We start from the raw sequence: 21,601 nt of genomic DNA, 5'->3' as shown, positions 1-21,601 counted from the left end.
AAATATTAAATAAATAGAGTAAAATATAAATGAGCTTAAATGCTTAATATATTTTGTGTTAAAGATATGTAAGTCAAGTATCCAACAATAAGTTTAAAAATTTGATTTGTTACATGTTAGGTCTCGATATAAACAGAGAGAAGGTAAAGCATTTCAGTGATTATAAATAAAATGCATTTCTTAACTGTAGGCGTTATAACTAAATGAATAGTAATTATAAGTAAATTAATCTTTATTAATAGTTTAGGATGTTTGAAATGTATAAATTACAATATAAATACAAATTCTGAAATGTGTCACTTACCTGCATGATGTAATGAAAGCCACAGGTGTTTTCCTTTTTCCGTTTTTTCTGCTATAAATCCTGCGTTACTGGTCTACATCAGAACACCAGGTGACATCTGAGTTTGCTTCATACAAGAGCAGTTAATACCTTTTGGAAAATGATCAGCAGGGTTTTCTTTGCTTGCCTGTTTCTCGGTCTGGTCACTGCAGGCTCCTCGTTGAGCTGCAGATGGATGGATCATAAATTCAAACAGCACAACGAAGAGACTCTGAATCTACTTGATACCATGGTGAGTGCACGTCTTTTAATATTTATGCTAAAAAAAAATTTAAATGTGCGTAAATTTAGTGCCTGTTTACTGAAACACTCCATGTGCTTCTGTGTGTGATGCAGGCTAATAATTCCACTAACATCACTGAAGTGGAGGTCACCGTGGCCTTCCCTAATCACCTGTACCACCAGGTGTCCAAATCATCAGTAAGTAAATCTCGGTTTTTCTGATTTAATCCCGTAATATCCCAGACTACTCTTTAAAGTAAGACAACTTCAGTTTTAACTTAGAAACGTAATTTTCTTTTCAGAGACAGTCATGTGAGTAAATTATATTTGATTGCTCTCCTGCTAGGTTGAGGATAAACTGGCTTTCACAGTTCAGATTCTGGAGGAGGTGGCTGCCCTGTTTGAGGAGGATCACAGCTCTTCATCATGGGAGGACAGCACAGTGAGGAACTTTCTCAATATTGTCAGCAAACAGGCTGAAGAGCTTCGCTCCTGTGTAAGTTCACTTTCAGTTAGGTTTTTATCACATTCAAATACTTTACATGACATGACATATTCTTAATTGTCGTTTTGCTTGTAATTAAATTAGATTGGGAGCCACAGTCACAAGAAGAAAACCACAAAGCTGCACATGTACTTTAAGAGACTCTCACATCATATCCTAAAGGAAATGGTAAGATCACATCATTCTCATTAATTTGGGGTTTAGATCATCCTTAAGATAAATAGATATAATAACTTGTTTCAATAACAATAAGAATATTAATATTGGTATTTCTGTAGGGTCACAGTGCTGAAGCCTGGGAGGTGATCAGGAAAGAAGCCAAAGCCCATCTAATGAGAGCAGAACAGCTGGCTTCATCTCTGCACACTGCCAACTAAAATCTGTCTGTTGCAGGAAGGGTGTATTAATTTAGTCATTTTTTAATTTATTTATCTACTAATTTATTTACTGATTTTTACATTGCTTGTATAAGTGAATATTTCTAAGTGTTAAACAGCATGTCTTTATTTATTTGTGAATTTACTTTAAATTAAACAGAACATTTTCTGTATCATTTTATATGTTGAAATCAATAAATATTTCCCATTTAAAAAAGAAAGTGGACATGTTTTTTTTTTCCTGCAAAACGAAGTAAACAGATGTTGCATTTGCACAGATGATGCTTTTTAATAGGTAGAATCAAATATCAGAAACCTGCCGAGCCAAAGAAAAATCTCTTTGATCGTTCACAAAGACAGATCTGCACGTATAACATAGAAATTACAAAAACAGATTAGTCTATTTTTTTCCTCTCACTTTATCATAAGATTGATATCATAAGATATCACAACATTTAGCTAAAGGGGACAGAAAAAAAAAACCTGATTCAAATTTCTTCATACACTATGCTGCTGACATTGTGCAGTGTCACTGTGATGGATTACTGAAAACTACAAATGAAAACATTAATAAAAATCATTAAACAAGACAAGCAAGTTTCAAAGCAAAGCACGTATAATCCAAGAATCTTTTGGAGAAGTCATTATAACTACTACTACTTATAATGTTTTGTTTCATTTTAAAAATATCAGCTGTTGGAGTCTTTCTAAAGAACCAGAGTTTATGTTCTCAGTAGACCTGGAGTATAGTAAACTATGCTTTGTTTACATTTCTTGATACTTAAGAAGAAAAGAAAATGTTATTTGCACCAAATCATTTTTGCCCTTTCCACTTTTTGAAGCCAGCTTTCCTCTGATTGGATACTCAGCCTTCTACATAAATCTCCTATCTGTCTTGCTGAAATGACCATATTAAATATATCCCATCTCACTGACATCATATATAGCCAAGACAGGTGAAAAACCTAAGATGCATGTTTGTTTCAAAGTACATACTCTGACAATACCTGAAACTTTGGACATATTTAATAAGCCATCGACCATTGCAATAGTAAATTTATATATAAATGCAGAACTAAGAAAAGCAAGATAGTTCAATTTAAACGAGGGCATAATGGGAAGGATACAACTTTAAGAACAAATTTGAAATGTCTAATTAAACAGAAGACTCAAAAAAAACAGAACAGTGCTGTGATGACCATCAGTGTTAATAGAAACAGATCAGTCAGTTAGAGAAGACTGAAACCAGTGTGAAGCAGTTATAGCTACAAATAAACTGCTCCAGACTAAAGGTAAGACTTTCATGCTCCTGTTTACTGAACCTTACTGAACTGACCAAACCGCTTATTTGTAATAATTACAAACAAGTTTAAATTTCTTATTTTTCTGTTTCTTATTTTGTTTCCTATGAATCAAAAGATTGACAATATCCATTTGCAATAAGTGTTCTTTTTATTACGTCAAGACAAAAAAAAGTTATAGAAAATATTAGATTTAGTTTGTAAGCACTGAAAATACTGATGCAGTCAACCGATAAATAGAAGTCAATAGATAGATAAATAAATAAATACAAAAAGTAACAGGCAAGCAGATAAATGAATACATTTTCATGTAACAGACAGATTTTAGTTGGCAGTGTGCAGAGATGAAGCCAGCTGTTCTGCTCTCATTAGATGGGCTTTGGTTTCCTTCCTGATCACCTCCCAGGCTTCAGCACTGTGACCCTACAGACACAACAACATTAACATTAGTAAAATATGCCAGAGGTGTTTAATTAAAGAATTGGTTTTAAAAAAATAATAAAGACCTACCTTTTTCTTTAGGACATCATCTGAAAGTCTTTTGAAATACATTTCTGTCCTGAAATACAGCTGTGAGTTCTTCTTCTTGTGACCGTGGCTCCCAATCTAATTTAATTACAAGCAAAACGACAATTAAGAATATGTCATGTCATGTAAAGTATATTCGAATGTAATAAAAACCTAACTGAAAGTGAACTTACACAGGAGTGAAGCTCTTCAGCCTGTTTGCTGACAATATTGAGAAAGTTCCTCACTGTGCTGTCCTCCCATGATGAAGAGCTGTGATCCTCCTCAAACAGGGCAGCCACCTCCTCCAGAATCTGAACTGTGAAAGCCAGTTTATCCTCAGCCTGGAAGAAGAAGAACAGATTACCATAATTCCCTCCTCTATTAGAGAGACATTCAGTAGCCAGAAATATATTGTTTGGCTCACATAAATTACCAACATAATATTTACATAACATTGTAGATTATTGATACTATGGGCTAACGTTTAAAGAAAAACACATAGAAATATGCGCCATGTGGCCCATTTGGACTGTTTTATGTATAAGGAGATATTGTTCTGTGCTCTCATTGTGAACTAAGAGATAATTAGTTTATAAATAAACGCTAAGATTAACTTACTGATGCTTTGGACGCTTGGCGGTACAGATGATTAGGGAAAGCCACAGTGACCTCCCCTTCAGCATCTTCAGTGGTGTTGGTGGAGTTATAAACCTGTATAACAACCAGAAACACACAGCTTGTGTGTTAAAATAATCAAACATCAAGTTCAAACCACTAAATGTTGTTACAGTTTTCTTAAGAAGAGCGCACTCACCATGGTATCAAGTAGATTCAGAGTTTCTTCGTTGTGCTGTCTGAATTTTTGATCCATCCATTTGCAGCTCAGCGAGGAGCCTGCAGTGAACAGACCGAGAAACAGGCAAGCAAAGAGAATCCTGCTCATCATCATTTTCAAAACGTATTAACTGCTCTTCTATGAAGCAAACTCGGATGTCTCCTGGTGTTCTGATGGAGCAGACCTGTAACGCCGCATTTATGGTAGAGCAACATATTTCGTTTTCTACCTGCGGGACCTGAACGTAAACTGTGGCTTTCACCGCAGCATTCAGGTAGAATCGAACATATTTAATTAGATCCCAAATCGTGTGAAACAATCACTGGGGTACAAAAAGTAAGAATATCGGCTCAAGTAGGAATAAGTTATATAATAAAATAAAAGGGCTCCTGGTAAAACAGCAGCCTACAAACACCGGCCATAACACGGAGCAAGTGAAAACAGACACAGCTCACGACCGATGCGGCAATTTGAAATGTTTGATCTTTGATATTTGATATTGAAAAATATAAATGGTAATAATGACTATTGGGATTTTAGCTGCTAATACAAGTAGGTTGCAAACACCAAGCCATGATCACCCATCATTGCCTATAAGATTTATTTTTTTTATTTATTTAAATATTATTTTTGGCAGAGGAACAATAAAAGTCTAAGCGAAGACACCCTCTCTTATCAGTCTTAGGCTGAATATAATATTGCATGACTTTCGTTTTTCTACTAGGATGAAAGTCCACTCTAATCTTCCTAATAAAAATGTGAAGGACAATCCCCTTCTCCAGGTTATCTGGTTCACACGCTGATAAAACAAGGCGAAATATCACTGACCGATTCGTAAGAATGAGCGTCACAGCTCAGGCGCCCAGTCACCAGGACGCTTTCACTTTCTCGACACAGTTTCTTCCCTTTTACGGCACACTGGATACTGAACAAGCAGATCTGCAGTTTTACGTATTGCATAATGGGTTATTATTCAAACAGGCGCAATTAGGTAATTTAAACAACAGAAAAGAAAAAAAAACAGGCCGAAAACACTGTGCCTATGGAAAGAACGACTGGGGAAACAAAACCATGACAAATAACCGTGGAAATGAAATAAATTAAGTAACTATATAATTGTGAAATACCAGAGATACATACATATATATTATTTTTAAAATAATAATAATTATATATATATATATATATATATCTTATATAAATCTAAATGAAAATGAAATGTTATGTCTGTTCTGTATTCTTTAAAATGTTCATTGAGCAAAATTAGATATTTTTGCATTATTTTATATCATAAAAGGATCACCTCCTCTTGGAATCAGAAAGGTATTTATTGCTGTTATTATTATTTCTAAAATTAAAATTGAGGAAGAATGTAGTTATCTATTTTAATTTGAGTCAGTTTATGTATTAAGTACAGTTATACCTCACAGACACAAAGTACAGTATAGCATGAGAAATAAGTGAAATTTAGCCTTGATTTCAAATTAAGCAACAAACAATAAACACGATCAATCATTTTAATGCGGTATAATACTGTGTGAGGCCCGTTCTTCCTTTTCAGCAGGGGGCGCAAGAGTGCTTGATCTGTCTATCTAACTATCTTACTGTCTATCTATCCATGGTCACGTACATAAACACATTCTTAAACTGAAAAATGTGACAAAAGAAACAGTTAGACCTTTTCCTTAACAAAACAGCATAATCATACCTTAGTAATAGTTTAAAATTCAATCCAACTTTTTGCAACAAAGCACTTTAAAATACCCAGCACAGGACCAAAGTGCTGTACAGTAATTCAGTTAAGAACAATACAATAAAACAAAACAGAGAAAATAAAACACATAATACATAAAAATTAAAACAGCCTTATATTTAAAAAAACAAGATAAAACAGCATAGAATCAACTAAAACAAAAAACCGAGGTGTCAAAGGCCAGGGTGAAGAGATGGGTTTTCAGAAGTGATTTAAACACAGGCAGAGAATAGGCCTGTCTAATCTCTAAAGGCAGATCGTTTCACAGTTTTGGAGCTGCTACAGCAAAAGCACGATCTCATAATGCGTGCTTCATTCACCTGTTCACTGTTGTTGCTGGAGATTTTAATTCCTTAGGTTGGATATCAATATTTCTAGAGTATGATATGAATACTAGTAAACAGTAAATAAAGCCTTAACACGAATAGTATAGTGCAAAATATTGTCCCCAATAGGTAAAATAAGGTAAGGTAAGATGATTTATAGTGGAGAAGAAGTAAAAATAATAAAGATGTACTTAAAGTACACGTACATTAAAACAGTACTCCAGTAAAGTATTTGAGTTCAACTTCTTCTTTTGGCTGCTGACTTTAAGCGGGCCAAGTTCATCACCTACTTCCATCCGAGTAACCAATGTAGTATGAAATTGTTCTGATTCGCACAAAGATTTAGCAGCAAATCATGTTATATTCCCTTCATGAAGCAACTCTCCCCATTTATACCCACATATTGAGTTCGCTGGCGTGTACACCTCTGGATTATTTTCCTTGATGCCACTAATTTACCCTATGGCATTCGTGGAGGGCAAGTCATATTTCAGTGGGGGTCAGTACCGCCTCATCCCCCTTCTTCTGGACTCACCTCTCACCGCACATTCAAACGATGTGAATTAACGTGACGATAAATCAGCACCAAACACTTGTATCAGTGCCAGCATATGAGGAGGGTCGTAATGTGATTGATACTGATGTTAATGCCAGAGGAGGTTTATGTATCTGTAGTTACTGAGACAGCGAAGCGTTGGAGACTTGTGCGCACTTTGCGCCTGACCATTTGGCAACCCCGTAACTTTACGCGCTCTTCCCCTTCATTTCAAGTTACAATAATACCACTTACGGATGATTGTGGAATAGGAGGAAATACATTTTACAAATACACTTGTTGCATCGGGGATATCATATTATAATTCAGTACCGCGCTGCGTTGGAATTTTTAGTGATTAGACATGCACTAATAATTTGTTTCACATGTCTTGTCCTTTGGCAAAACAGACAAATGCAATAAAACAAAAAGTTGTAAAACAAGTTAGACCAAAATAAGGGAAGAAGAATATAACAAAAGCATTAGCAAAAGCACATATTGGCACATTTTTGATTTATATAAGGCTGAAAATATGCTCTAATTTCCCCACTGATCGTGAAGGACAATCCCCTTCACCTGGTTCCCACGGTGAAGCAGATATTCTCGATAAAACAACGTGAAATTTCGCTGACTGGTTCGTATGAATGAGCGTCACTGTAGGCCAAAGAGTCACGAAGCCACTTTTTTTTTTCTCCGTGTAAGAACTTCCCTTTTATGGCACAATCACAACTAGAAGTAACTGTGAAATGTGACTCCATTCAAAAGCTTTAATGTACACTTACAACCACACTGGAGAGAGTGCGTAAATGTAAACATTTTTTGTTTGCTTTTTAATCATCATGAATTGCGGAAATTTCATCCATGCAACGTGCATTTAAGTAAGGACATATAAGTAAAATGTTTAGGCTTTAAAAACATTTATATGTATACTCACAGTAAAATACCTATAACACTAACGTTTCTATACTTTTTTAATGTTTTTCTTTTACACTTTACTATTCTATATTTGTGCATTTATGGGGATATTTTGCACATTGTGGATTATACTGTTAGTATTTCATTATCCATATTGTTATGGATATTATGCTTGAGCAGACGGGGGTGAAGGCCAAACTGGAGAAAGATAGAAGAAAACAGAGGAATATAAGAAGAAAACAACAGAAAAAGAGAGAAAAGAAGGGGGTAGGAGGAAAAGTCGAGGATAAAGCAAACAGACATGCTGGATCACAAACAAATATACGATTTTGCAGTGTGTGTGCTTGTGCGTTTAGATATCTTTGTAAGAACAGAAAATTGGCATGCTGCTATACTTGTGGGGACCAACACTCACTTGTAGGGACAAAGTGCCCGTCCCCACGAGTTTGAAGGCATTTTTGAGGTTTAAAATGTGGTTTTAGTGTCAGGGTTGCAATTAGGTTATGGCTAAGTTTAGGCTAAGGGTTGCAGTTAAGCATTCATTTTTGTTTGTTAGGGTTAGGGTAAGCAGCTAGGGAAAGCATTATATCACAATTAGATGTCCTCACTAAAATATGAAAACCAGTGTGTGTCTGTGAGTGTGAGTGTCTGTGTATGCACTTTTGTCATGAAAGACACTTGAAAATGACCTGGTCAAGTGCTCCTCTTTAGAAAGCAAATATATGTGGCACAACAAAGCAGACCATTATTCTGCTTTATACAACAGCTGAACAGGACAAAAAAAATAATGTGGGATTTTTTTGCTTCCCATAGAAACCAAGTCTGAAATGTGTGACATCAGAACCCACCTTTGTTGAGGTGAAAGCCACAGAGGTGAATATAGAAAATGAAACAGGTGTGCTCTGCTATAAGTGCTGCTGGGCATGTCAGCTCCATCAGAACAGGAGATATCTGAGTCTGCTTCATACAACGACAATTGTCATCCTTAAAAAATGATGAGCAGGATTCTCTTTGCTTGCCTGTTTCTTGGTCTGTTCACTGCAGGCTCCTCACTGAGCTGCAAATGGATGGATCATAAATTCAAACAGCACAACGAAGAGACTCTGAATCTACTTGAAACCATGGTGAGTGTGTTTCTTTTAATAGGCTTAAAATTTTGTCGAATTTTTCTTGAATTAAATTATTCAGACTTAGTGTCTGCACTTCAACTCTAAGTCTGGTTCTGTGTGTGATCCAGGGTAACAACTCAACTAACACCACTGAGGTGGAGGACACCGTGGCCTTCCCTAATCATCTGTACCACCAGGCATCAAAAGCATCAGTAAGTCAACCTCAGCTTTTTTCATTTTATCGCATAAAATCCCAGACTAATTTCTGCTTAAAGTAAAATAATGTAAAGGTTTTCAAATTTTACCATGGGTATGAAATACAATCAAAAACTAAAATTCATAACCGTCATAACTTTAAGTTCCTATTATGCAAACCCAGGTCTGAGTGTTCTGATATTTGTTCTTATTTTTCAAGTTTTTTGAATTATAAAAACCTATGATTCTTCTTCTTCTTCCAGGCTGAGGATAAACTGGCTTTCACAGTTCAGGTTCTGGAGGAGGTGGCTGCCCTGTTTGAGGAGGATCACAGCTCTGCATCATGGGAGGACAGCACAGTGAGGAACTTGCTCAATATTGTCAACAAACAGGCTGAAGAGCTTCACACCTGTGTAAGTTCACTTTCAGTAACACCACTATTGAGATAACTGAGATCAATTATACTGCTAAAACATATATTTAAATGACTATTTTTCCTGATTTAGATTGGGAGCCACAGTCACAAGAAGAAGAACTCACAGCTGTATTTCAAGACAAAAATGTATTTCAAAAGACTTTCAGATGATGTCCTAAAGAAAAAGGTAGGTCTTTATTTATTTTTTAACCGATTCTTTTATTAAACACCTCTGGAATACTTTACTAATGATAATATTGTTGTGTCTGTAGGGTCACAGTGCTGAAGCCTGGGAGGTGATGAGGAAGGAAACCAAAGCCCATCTCATGAGAGCAGAACAGCTGGCTTCATCTCTGCACACTGCCAACTAAAACATGTCTGTTACAGGAAGGATGTGTTAATTTATTTGCTTCTTTTTATTTATTTATTTATTTACTTATTAATTTACCGTATTTCTATTTACCATTGTCTTTTTAATCAAACATGTTGGTGATTTAAAAAAAAGAAAAATGTTTTCCTTAGTTATGGGAAAAAATAAATTTCTTCAGCAAAGAAAGATGTATTTATTGTTTTTATTCATGTCAAACAAACCAAATACATATGTATACACTTAATCTTAACAAACAACTGAAAAATAAAAAAACAAGTAGATGTTGTTTTTACTCTTTGACACAAGTTAGTCTTTGTTTTTGCACCACCCTCAGGCTTCAAAATTTCATGTTAGCACAGTCAGTATGACATTATCCATCTACTTACTTAAGACTTATTTTATTAGGAGTCATAAGGGGCGTGAATTCTGTCCCAGCTCACACTGATCAAGAGCAGGGGTACAACCCAGAGCCTGTGAGACTGATAGACTGGACATTTATAGGACCAACTGATACACAATACAGTTTAAATAAACATCACCAGAAGCACCAAAAAGATCCGCTGAAATATCAGCTTTTGGGTCTAAATTGCAGAAGGGCTTATTTACACTTTATGACAACAGATTAATTCAAAACAGTGTTACTAAACATCACATTTAAAAAAAAAAAGGGGGGGGGGGGGGCAAGCATGCTGCTGCACATCTACAAACAAACCATGTATTGTGTTGTGAGAAAAATGCACATCTCCATTCTCAGTAAACTATTTAAGGACTTACTTTACAACTTGCAATTAAGAACATATAATCTGTCCTCATTCAGAGGCTTTAGCAGGTGAAAAGTAGTTGTGTGAGTCTCACTCCCACGGGGCCTCAGCTCCCTCAGCCTGAGCATACACGGAGAGTTCCTCATACAGACCTCCACCACATGTCTCGATTGCCAAGCCCTAAAAGACGGAAATAAGTCAGTTTTACTAACTTAATTAGTTTTACTTATACATGTGTCTAGATTTGAGGGCCCCTTCTCTCACTATACGGTTAAAAAAATGATTATAAAAATTCTGAAAATCCATTACTTAGTTACTGTATATGTCTGGGCATACTGGCAGCTACAGTTTTTATTTGCATAGTTGGTGTTTCAGACATGACTCAGAGTTAAAAATGGGCTCCTGCTTAATGTCACTGCAGAATGACATTAACTGAAAAAGTAACAAAACATAACAATGTTTGCATGAACCTCAAACGCTACTGTTCTTCATTCATAATGCAAATTGGAGCTCAGCCCAACATCCTTACTTCATTTGAGTTCATGGATTTTACTTCGTTTGTATTTATTTTTGAATTTTACTTAATTATATTAATGTATCTGTAATTGCTGTCTGCATACTAAGAAGTGTAATTGGATGTTCTTTTATTTTTTATTAGTTTTACTTAATAATTTGTACCAATAGTTGTTCATATTTAACTTCAAATCCTTAGTTTGGCAGTGTTTAGGTTATTATTTTACTTAAACCATGTAAAGCTGTAAGTGTGGTTTCCAGTAGTTATATAAGCTGGAACAGTGTACAGGTTTAGCCATTGCGACTGACAATCCTATAGTGCAGTGTACATATTCAGGGTTGTTCAAATCTTAATAAAATATATTGTAACTAAGTGATGTATGGGTCACAGGACTGCAAGAAAAAGTGAGCTCACTGACTTTTAAAACAGGTGCAGTCTTACCTTCCTAGTAGTTCCTAAAAGGGTGACTCAAAGTGTTGATATTAGTAAAACTTAGAAATTCTGAATTACAGCCATGTTCATTTGGTTAATTTGTGGGTTTGACTGATTTACATGAGATGTGCATGCTCAAAATAAAAGTTATCATTTCTCCCACTTAACCCTGTAAAGCCTGAAATATGAAATAATGAAATAAGCTTTTTTTAAATGGACCTTAAATATTATTTTGCATATATGAGCTTTAATTTGTATCACATATGCTGCATCCAGCATTTTATGTTATTTTCTTTCTCTTTTTTTGGGCAATTTTTGTGTAAAAATATATTTACTTTTTTTTAAAAGGATTTTCAGGGGAAAACTCACACTGATGATGAAAAAGTCTCAAGAAAAAACACAAAGACTCATGCATTGAGTACGATAATTGAAGTTGATCTTGCTATTGTTATTATCATTATTTATTAACTTACACTTATGTACACTATTCTTAGTAAGATTATAATTTATGACTATGTTTTTGCTATGTTGCTTTAAATGACTCTTCACTATATGAAAAGTCAAGCAATCACAGTAAGACTACCTTCTACACTTTTGGTATAATTGATTTACAAACAGTTCTGTTTGTTGTGCAAGAGAACAGCAGCAACAAGATCTATAAAAATCCTTCAAATGTGTTATTATTAATGCAATAAACAAATGAAATACAAATTCAGCCAGCTAGATGTACTTTATTTATTAACTCAAATATAGGATGTGTATTCATACATTCAACAATAAACCTGACAGTAAATTTGTGGTTAGGGGCTCAGTGGTGCACGGAGATTGCGATTCCTGTTTTTTCGCTGTCTATTGTGTGCCTGCATTTTTATGTAAAGTCACACAGCTGTGGTGTGTATTCACTGTGACATGTTTACACAAATGAGACCACACAGTGAAGCATCACTGTAATATTTTTTTTCTTAAAGAAAGCCAGTGTCTTTCTTTTTTTCACTTTTTATTGTAAAACAAAGAGCTGACAAACCTCATAGATGTGATCTGTTTCCGGCTCCTCGTATTCGCTGTCCCTTCGTTCCCACTGTTAAAAAAGGAAATGGGGGTGTGGGTGGGGAGAATGAATGCAGTTAAAGAGCTGGTACCATCTTATTTAGAGACACATCGCACATAACACACAATAAAATAAATTAAAATGATATTTAAAGTTTTGTTTTCTTTTTTTCAAAATTTGTCTTTTTGCAGTAATGTGCAGTAAGTAGGTGTTGTAAGCACCGGTCAACTCAAATAACTGTAGTGAAAATCACTAAAGCGAGTTTTGTTGTAGGTTATATTAAAAAAAAAAAAATACAGTTGCAGTTGCTTTCCTGTGTTATAAAGACAAAAGCTAAATAAATGTTTGTAGAAAATGATTAACCTATTAAATGGCAACATAATTGTAGCTAACACTGTGATAACTCAAAAACTAGATCTAAATTCATATATAGAATTAAACTAAGTACTATTTTAATAAAATGTATGGATTTTCTTTTTTAACTATCGGTGGAAATCACTGTCAGTTATTAATATACACTTTTGGTAATTTTTGGTATGTTAGAGAACCTCTTATCTAATACGTCTATTTGAAACCTGCTATTATCTCCACTTCCAGTTTCGTAGGTGCTGGTTACAACATAGAATGAATGAAGGCCTACGGAGCTGTAGCCCAAAAACGTTTATATCTTGGGGTGCACATGTTCCCTCTGGCAATACTGATCATATTTTTTTTTTTTGATTTATTACAGGTTTTATTTAAAGTAAATGGATTCATGTGTGTATTAAGGATGTCGAAACATTCTAAGACACTTTATGGCATTGACAACTTTGATTTCAGGCAATTCAGATTCTGAAAAAGTGTTGTATAGGTAAAACTGGCTTACTTTTCAGAAAAATTTAAGGACATAGGTATTGTTTTAATTTAATTTCAGACATATATGAAGCAGGTGTAAATAGTTATTTTGGCTGTGTAGCTCAATAGCTATCTCATGAGCACCTGGATGAAATGCAGCCATTTACAGTATAGTGGGAATGCCTAACCTAGATTGGCACTGATTGGTATCTGGCTGCCACCTTAGTAATCAGGTACTTATCATTTCAACATGTCAGAAATCTTAACAGCTAGCTTCTTTTTAAGTATAAACTAAGCCAGCGTCTTGACAAAAAGCCAGCTTCCGTTTTGCAACAGCAACATTTATACGTGCATTTTATTGAGCAAATCACAAGATGAGATAACAAAGTATGCTCTATAAATATGATACAATTTAGAAAATGATCAGGCAGCAGCTATGATATTTGAGCTACTGTTGATCGACTGTCTTGTTAATTAGATGATTTGCTGCCTTTCTTTTGCTTTACTTTGGACTGTTAGTATGTTTACAGAAAAGTCAATGTAAAGCTGTTGTCTTCGCCACTGGGATACAAAGCATTTTACTCAGTGCACCACGTTGCATACACATTTAGCAAAGCGAAATGATCAGTTAGAAAGCCTTTCTGTTGTGAGTTTAATCATAGTAAATGCATATATTTTTCTCTACAGCCTTGTCATTTCTTTTCCCTGCTTCTAAAGAAAAACCTCTAAGTTTTCCTGAAATGAACCATATTTTAAAAAAAATTCTTGATCCAAAAAACCCTGCTTTCTGCTGAAGATTTGTTATGCAAGTTCTGCACAAAATCTTTTTTTGGAGCACACATTTGCCTCGAGTTTTGTTCATCGTGTGCCTCACCAGTTTTTGTTTACGTAGCAACACAGCAGCAATGAACACAGCTAAAAGAAAACCCTGGAACACAATAAGACCGTCCTTCACATTGCTCCTGTAGAGTGCCTTTTCCATCGCAACGGGTCCTGCACAGTGAAAAGATGTATGTCAGCTGCGCATTATCATGAGCGAGTAGGTACATACTTAAAAAATAAAAAATATGGTAAAAGTTCACCGCATTTTTAAAGATCTGCTGATGACATGCTGTTCCAGCTACTTACTGAAAACTTTTACTTCGGTTCCGGGTCCCTGTGTTTCATTTATCTTGCAGTAGTACACGCCACTGTGCCTCATTTGTATGTTGTTGATGTAAAGATAGGCCATTTGGAAACGAATGTTGTCATCTATCAATGTCGATAGCGGTGTTTGCTCGTCTCCGATCTTGTTGGCCTTGAACCACTTCACAGTAGAATTATCTTGTCGTGAGGATAAACAGTAAATGGGCACACTGCTTTTAACTGCCACACCATAGAAGCGGGGTTTCTGTCTGATCTGCAGTATCTTGTTATCAGCAACTAAGCAGACAAAGAAAGGTTGAAAGACACTGTGACACAGTTATACCAGCAATTATCACACATTTCAAATGGACAAGATATACATTAAAAGAATTTTGTCATTGTGGTTGAGGATAAATAATGTGTATGCCACTTATGAGATGCTTGCTTTACAGAGAACAGTGATGTATATAACCTCCTGGGACCCCGTGTCCTCATACAGGGACATTGCATTAAGACTTTTCTTCACCTTATACAGGGAGTGCAGAATTATTAGGCAAATGAATATTTTGTCCACATCATCCTCTTCATGCATGTTGTCTTACTCCAAGCTGTATAGGCTCGAAAGCCTACTACCAATTAAGCATATTAGGTGATGTGCATCTCTGTAATGAGAAGGGGTGTGGTCTAATGACATCAACACCCTATATCAGGTGTGCATAATTATTAGGCAACGTCCTTTCCTTTGGCAAAATGGGTCAAAAGAAGGACTTGACAGGCTCAGAAAAGTCAAAAATAGTGAGATATCTTGCAGAGGGATGCAGCAGTCTCAAAATTGCAAAGCTTCTGAAGCGTGATCATCGAACAATCAAGCGTTTCATTCAAAATAGTCAACAGGGTCGCAAGAAGCGTGTGGAAAAACCAAGGCGCCAAATAACTGCCCATGAACTGAGAAAAGTCAAGCGTGCAGCTGCCAAGATGCCACTTGCCACCAGTTTGGCCATATTTCAGAGCTGCAACATCACTAGAGTGCCCAAAAGCACAAGGTGTGCAATACTCAGAGACATGGCCAAGGTAAGAAAGGCTGAAAGATGACCACCACTGAACAAGACAGCTGAAACGTCAAGACTGGGCCAAGAAATATCTCAAGACTGGTTTTTCTAAGGTTTTATGGACTGATGAAATGAGAGTGAGTCTTGATGGGCCAGATGGATGGGCCCGTGGCTGGATTGGTAAAGGGACAGAGAGCTCCAGTCCGACTCAGACGCCAGCAAGGTGGAGGTGGAGTACTGGTTTGGGCTGGTATCATCAAAGATGAGCTTGTGGGGCCTTTTCGGGTTGAGGATGGAGTCAAGCTCAACTCCCAGTCCTACTGCCAGTTTCTGGAAGACACCTTCTTCAAGCAGTGGTACAGGAAGAAGTCTGCATCCTTCAAGAAAAACATGATTTCCATGCAGGACAATGCTCCATCACACGCGTCCAAGTACTCCACAGCGTGGCTGGCAAGAAAGGGTATAAAAGAAGAAAAACTAATGACATGGCCTCCTTGTTCACCTGATCTGAACCCCATTGAGAACCTGTGGTCCATCATCAAATGTGAGATTTACAAGGAGGGAAAACAGTACACCTCTCTGAACAGTGTCTGGGAGGCTGTGGTTGCTGCTGCACGCAATGTTGATGGTGAACAGATCAAAACACTGACAGAATCCATGGATGGCAGGCTTTTGAGTGTCCTTGCAAAGAAAGGTGGCTATATTGGTCGCCGATTTGTTTTTGTTTTGTTTTTGAATGTCAGAAATGTATATTTGTGAATGTGGAGATGTTATATTGGTTTCACTGGTAAAAATAAATAATTGAAATGGGTATATATTTGTTTTTTGTTAAGTTGCCTAATAATTATGCACAGTAATAGTCACCTGCACACACAGATATCCCCCTAAAATAGCTACAACTAAAAACAAACTAAAAACTACTTCCAAAAACATTCAGCTTTGATATTAATGAGTTTTTTTGGGTTCATTGAGAACATGGTTGTTGTTCAATAATAAAATTATTCCTCAAAAATACAACTTGCCTAATAATTCTGCACTCCCTGTATGTCATTCTAATGAATCATGTTTCGTAGTTTTTTGTTTGTTTGTTTGTTTGTTTGTGGTTTTTTGTGCCTGTCCCGTTCGGCACTGTAGCAATCAGAATTATTGTCTGAAGGCCAAAAAAAAGGCCCAACAGATTTTTTTTTTTTAATCAAGTAGATCATTATTGGCCCACTAGATTGATTGGTATTATTTTTTCATTTATTTTTAACTTTTAAGTTATTACAAACAGAACGGACATGACTGGGGGATAGGAAAGGGGAAGACAAAGACAAGAGAAGTTCAAGAAAAGGAGAGGGGAAAGAAAAACAGGCAGAGGGACAGTGAGAAAAGACATTAAAAAGTCCACTGGATCACCTGCTGGAAGAAAAAGAAAAATAGAGAACAACACAGTAGGGAGACCACAGCAACAACCTTGATAACTATAAATAACAGTAAATAATAAATATTGAATGTTACCGAGCAGAACACAAGACCGACAATGCTTTGAGGCAGCAGCAAAGGAAGATATAGAGTGTGTCTATGAGCACCCATGTGTAGACCTGTGTGCAGACTTGTCTGCGTGAGCGCGCTTATATGTAAAAGGTTTCTCCATTTAACTATCTGATAGAGGGTGTGGGGAGCCATAGCCCTGTCCCCCAGGACATGAAGCACACATGGAGGAGATCCAGCTCCCAAACATCTATAGGCCCTCCAGAGTGCGATAGCCCAAGGAGGACCACCGGAGGGGCAGCTGCGCCATCCTCCTGGAAAGAGCTGAGGAGAGCCCCAGACTGGGGGTCACACAGCAGCCACGGTGAAGAAGCTACAGGAGACTGCGGTGACATGCCCGCAGGCCCTGTCGGCAGCCAGCCGCGGGACGAGCCCCAGGCCCAGAGGGCCGAGGTCCCCCCACCCCCCCAGAAGGGGCCCAACTGAGCCACAGGTGCCAGGCCCCACCAAGATTGAGTCGGTGCATACCTGAGTGCCCAGCCCCGGACACCGAGAACCACCAATGCACTGACGTCTGCGGGCATCAGCCACCAGCAGGGTAACCCCTAACCCACACCTGGGGGGGCTGAGATTTTGTACTTTTTCAAGTAATGTTAACTTTCTTGTTTTATCCTGTGAAATAAACCCATTGTCCCCAAATGAGGACATGTTTTTCTGTGAAATCATAAGGGCTTCCTGTTGAAAGAGGAAGCTTAGTTTGTATCATGAAGGAGCAAGCTAGGAGAAGTTAAAAATGCGTACTAAACAAGAGCTCAGGTCTCAAGAGGGTAATGCGATGTGGAAACAAAAGATAAATGCCCCGTAACACTAATTATGAAAAATTACTACATAAAAAGAGACAAACTTCAAGATGATGATGGAACCAAATGGTACACATGGTGGAGAAAAGTGCCATTGTCGTAAGAGACATTATTCTTTGTCTCCATTATTCAGTTTATTCAGTCTAAAAAACATAATAAAAAGATGTTGTTTCATCTAACCTACAGTATAAATTACACAAACCACAATCATCAAAAATAAGAAGATTTTATGAATGTTGCTACAAAAACAATCATTGCAGATAAGCTAAAATTTAATTGATAACCATTCCTATAGTAATCCACAAAGTTTAGAAAACAAAGTGAATAATGAATTTCCTTTTTGAAATGGTAATGCCAATGAAATGATAAATTGCACTATTTTCTCGAATAATATGGAGTAATGATAAATCAATTAATGTAAATAAAAGCCTTATTATCCACTGATATTGAAAATAATTCTTATTTGTGGCCCAAGACATGTATACATGCATGTATGAGGATATCATATTTGTTTGTTTTTAATGTTTACAACACATAAATATCAGATGCTTTTTTCTTTTATTTGCTATTTCTATATTCATTCTTTAAATTAGATTACAAGTTATATGTAAAATAAAGCAATGGAAACTAGGAACTGAATAACTTGGAGGTGCAGGTGTGATATTTATTTACTATAAAATTATAAAGGACTTCAATTCATCAACATGACAATAATCTTATAGTCTTTGTTTCAGAAGAAAACTTCCTCTTTTCCCCAGATGGGCAGGAAGTAATGGTGCTGCAGAGTCAAAAATAACATGCAAAACACTAGTACGCAGTGTAGTTGTGGTTTAACAGTTATAAAAAATACAATTAAAAAGGCTGCGTGAGGTGTTATAAATTACCAGTACTGTACTTTACTGAATTATTTTGGTGTACTGGCACTGTGAGTTAATATATATAGCACTCAAACTGGTATTTTTCCTGTATTGGTTTCATTTTTCAGTCACAAAATCGTGTTGATTATATTCCAAAAGTTTCCATTTACCTGACAGACTGATTAAAACAAGCCCCCACCATCCAGCTAACATCCAGCGCATGATGTCCTCAAAAAGAAGAGAAATACGCTTCAGATGCTGACTCCACGGCTGTATCTGAGTTTCTCTGCAGGTCTAAAAGTGTTGTGAACGAAGATGAAGTGTCTGCATCAGTGGGTGTGCAGTCTGTCTTCTGTCACCATGCAGGCAGGCAAATAAGAGGAAGAGGGCTCTATCGTTGAACCAAAATAACAGCCCACACTTTTACTGTCGGTAACCCGTGTGATTAAATGTTCCATTTTTAGGGACAGATGAAACAGCATTATTAAGCTAAACATTAAGGTTACGATTAGTGATACTACAGCCAATATAATATCATAGTTTCAATATTGATGCCAAGATGATGTTTTTAGATAACTTAGATTTCTAAAGAAAGCCTTTATGGTCAAGAAACCAAAGCAGATCGTTTTTAAACATGTAATTCCTTTTTAAAAAGACCATTTACAAGACACAGTATGCAAAAGAAGATACTATACTGTGCAAAAGTCGTTGAGACTTTTCAACCCTTTTTATTTGTTTGTTTGTTTGTTTTGTTTCCAATGAGTCAAATATGTCTTTAGCAGTGGTCTTTAGCAACAATTCTCCAGGCTTGGACTAAAGTTTCTACAGTTTTTAAACCACTCAACACTCAACTATGAATCGTTCCAGCATAAAAATGGCACCTATTGAAATTGATGAACTAGTTCACAAGCAAATTAGCAAAGAACCAATTTTAAATGGTCTCTTCAGACCGAAAAACCCAATTTATAGAGAGCTTTTACCAGAAAGCTAGCATATTTTGGCATGGTGTGCAGTGTATCCTTAAAAAAATGAGGTAACTGGAAAAGTGGAGGACAGAAGAAGAAGTAACAATAACAATATATATCTGTGGTAAATTAGCAGTAACTGAAAGTTATGTATGAAAAATAACAGAAAAAAAACCCCCTACCAATTACCTGAAACAGGGCCAGAGAGATAAACCTGGCCCTTAAGTTGATCCATATATATACAGTTTGCCAAAGCTTCCTCAGAAATGCTCTGAAAATCAGTGGCAAGAGGTGACAAATCAAGTGACAAATCCAAATTTGTCCAAAATGGAAATAATGGCTATTAAAGTAGCTATCATTGCCTTTTGGTAGTTATTTTGTATAATAAATTAGCACCAGAGAAATAAAAGTATATATGACCAGAGAAATTAGTGACACATTACAAAAGCATGGTAGCTATGATATGCTCATTTAGCCTTCATTACATTTATTTGAAATAGCTGCCATAAGATAGTAGTTCATAGTTTTGTATAGCAGAAAAGTGTGAAGAAATGACTATCAGGTATCAGTAACTGCTGAGTGAACCCTCATCTGGGACTCTCCTCAGCTCTTTCTGGGACAGTGGCGCGGCTGCCCCTCTGTTAGTCTTCCTTGGTCTCTTGTGTTCTGGGGGCCTCTGGATGTCTGGAGTTTTGATCTCCTCCATACCTGCTTCATGCCCTGGAGGACGGGGCTGTGGCCCCCCCACACCCTCTAGCAGATCATTACATGAAGGAACCTTTTAAAAAAAACAAGCGCGTCCATGCTCACAGGTGTACACACGGGTGATCACACCCACAAACTACACCCTTTTTGGCTCCTACCTCAAAGCACACTGTTCTGTTGATCTTATGTGCTGCACAATAATGTTTAATATTTAGTATTTACTGTCATATTCCCATATATCATTGTGATGCTGTTTATTCTATTACTCTTGTTCTCTTCTGCTTGTTTTCTTTTTTCTTTCTCAGCAGGTAATCCAGGTGATTGATATATGCATTTTTTATTTCTTTTTTTTTTTTCTGCTCATTCTGTTGGTTTTTGTCTTTTGCCCTTCTCCCCCGTCCCTCTTCTCAGCTGTTTCTCTTTCCCTCTTTCTTTCTCCCCTTCTTTCCCCCAGTCAAGTCTGTCCCGTATTCAGTAAGTGAAAATAAAATAAACAATAAAAGGTGAATCAAATGGACCATTACGGCAAGGCTGGGATGGTCAATTTGGTAAAGTAAATCCGTTGGGCATCTTTCTTTGCCTTTAGACAACAATTCTGATGGCAAAAGAGCCAAACGGGACAGGCAAAAAAAAAAAGAAAAAAAAGAAGAAAAAAAAAAGGTATCAGTAACTAACTACCTGTAATCATTTATATTTAACAGATTACAGGGAACTTTTATATGCTCATCATTTTAACCAGGCTTGTAGTATTATAGCATTCTCCTCATGTTTAATCTGTTTCTGCTGTCTGTCTTGCAAAAATCAGGTATTTTATAAGTAGTTTGTCTAATGTCTGAATTTTTAATTATGAATGAACATTGACTCACATCTAACTTGCCAAATTTTGTGAGTTCAAGTGAAAATAGCAGGCTTTTTTAGACTTTAGTTAGCCTAAAGTCTAATTGTAAACCAAAGCCTCCTTTTGGGCATAAATACCCAGTGGTGTTAGACAGAAGACCGTCTGTGTGACTGTCATTTGTTACAGGATGGTTTGGTTAGTTGCACTAATACATGCAGTGGTGGTTCTTAAAACTAGATGGAGATTTTAAAAAACACAATGTTGTTGTTTTGGGGGGATTGAATTGCAAAGACACACAAACTTCTTTAGTCTTCTGCCAATAAAGGCCATGCCAGTCCCCTCTCTGTGCCTCAAGTCACACAAGCTCAACTAATGGGTAAGAGTTGGAGGATTGTTTATGCTTTTATAAGTTATGAACTTATGAAAAAG

General features: G+C 36.5%; 3 protein-coding genes across 4 annotated transcripts; 1 reads left to right on the top strand and 2 right to left on the bottom strand.

Moving 5' to 3' along the window:
- Positions 1–443: 443 nt before the first annotated feature.
- Positions 444–1,447, top strand: LOC120738169 (interferon a3-like). Its single transcript, XM_040039311.1, has 5 exons — positions 444–575; positions 680–763; positions 912–1,061; positions 1,155–1,238; positions 1,349–1,447. Exons 1-5 carry the CDS (start codon positions 444–446, stop codon positions 1,445–1,447), a joined length of 549 nt encoding a protein of 182 aa, XP_039895245.1.
- Positions 1,448–2,868: 1,421 nt separating this feature from the next.
- On the bottom strand, positions 2,869–4,204 carry LOC120738168 (interferon a3-like). The gene is made up of 5 exons (XM_040039310.1): positions 4,073–4,204; positions 3,877–3,969; positions 3,450–3,599; positions 3,259–3,354; positions 2,869–3,171 (listed from the first exon to the last, which is right to left on the bottom strand). Exons 1-5 carry the CDS (start codon positions 4,202–4,204, stop codon positions 3,073–3,075), a joined length of 570 nt encoding a protein of 189 aa, XP_039895244.1. The 3' UTR covers positions 2,869–3,072.
- Positions 4,205–10,006: 5,802 nt separating this feature from the next.
- cd79b (CD79b molecule, immunoglobulin-associated beta) lies at positions 10,007–19,012 on the bottom strand. 2 transcript variants are annotated; one of them, XM_040039308.1, is made up of 5 exons: positions 18,835–19,012; positions 14,429–14,722; positions 14,175–14,293; positions 12,443–12,496; positions 10,007–10,652 (listed from the first exon to the last, which is right to left on the bottom strand). In XM_040039308.1, the coding sequence occupies exons 1-5, from the start codon at positions 18,884–18,886 to the stop codon at positions 10,563–10,565; spliced, it is 609 nt and encodes a 202-aa protein (XP_039895242.1). In that variant the 5' UTR covers positions 18,887–19,012; the 3' UTR covers positions 10,007–10,562. The 2 variants fall into 2 exon arrangements, with proteins under 2 accessions (XP_039895242.1, XP_039895241.1); XM_040039307.1 differs by lacking the exons at positions 10,007–10,652; positions 12,443–12,496 and having other exon boundaries at positions 12,503–14,293.
- Between the last annotated feature and the right edge of the window lie 2,589 nt (positions 19,013–21,601).

This window comes from Simochromis diagramma, unplaced genomic scaffold, assembly GCF_900408965.1.
Source record: "Simochromis diagramma unplaced genomic scaffold, fSimDia1.1 OVJJ01000402.1, whole genome shotgun sequence".
Lineage (NCBI taxonomy): Eukaryota > Metazoa > Chordata > Actinopteri > Cichliformes > Cichlidae > Simochromis > Simochromis diagramma.
The sequence above is the reverse complement of the archived record's forward strand: the minus strand, read 5'-3'. Positions and strand labels throughout refer to the sequence as shown.

Bases quoted from the DNA above. Each gene is read 5' to 3' on its own strand.
- cd79b (XM_040039307.1), bottom strand. From the start codon at position 18,886: ATGCGCTGGATGTTAGCTGGATGGTGGGGGCTTGTTTTAATCAGTCTG. The intron at 14,723-18,834 runs GTAAATGGAAAC...TTGTCTGCTTAG, and splicing joins TGTTTTAATCAGTCTGTCAG to TTGCTGATAACAAGATACTG. The intron at 14,294-14,428 runs GTAAGTAGCTGG...TTCACTGTGCAG, and splicing joins AACCGAAGTAAAAGTTTTCA to GACCCGTTGCGATGGAAAAG.
- LOC120738169 (XM_040039311.1), top strand. From the start codon at position 444: ATGATCAGCAGGGTTTTCTTTGCTTGCCTGTTTCTCGGTCTGGTCACT. The intron at 764-911 runs GTAAGTAAATCT...CTCTCCTGCTAG, and splicing joins ACCAGGTGTCCAAATCATCA to GTTGAGGATAAACTGGCTTT. The intron at 1,062-1,154 runs GTAAGTTCACTT...TAATTAAATTAG, and splicing joins CTGAAGAGCTTCGCTCCTGT to ATTGGGAGCCACAGTCACAA.
- LOC120738168 (XM_040039310.1), bottom strand. From the start codon at position 4,204: ATGATGAGCAGGATTCTCTTTGCTTGCCTGTTTCTCGGTCTGTTCACT. The intron at 3,600-3,876 runs GTAAGTTAATCT...TTCTTCTTCCAG, and splicing joins GCCAAGCGTCCAAAGCATCA to GCTGAGGATAAACTGGCTTT. The intron at 3,172-3,258 runs GTAGGTCTTTAT...TTGTGTCTGTAG, and splicing joins ATGATGTCCTAAAGAAAAAG to GGTCACAGTGCTGAAGCCTG.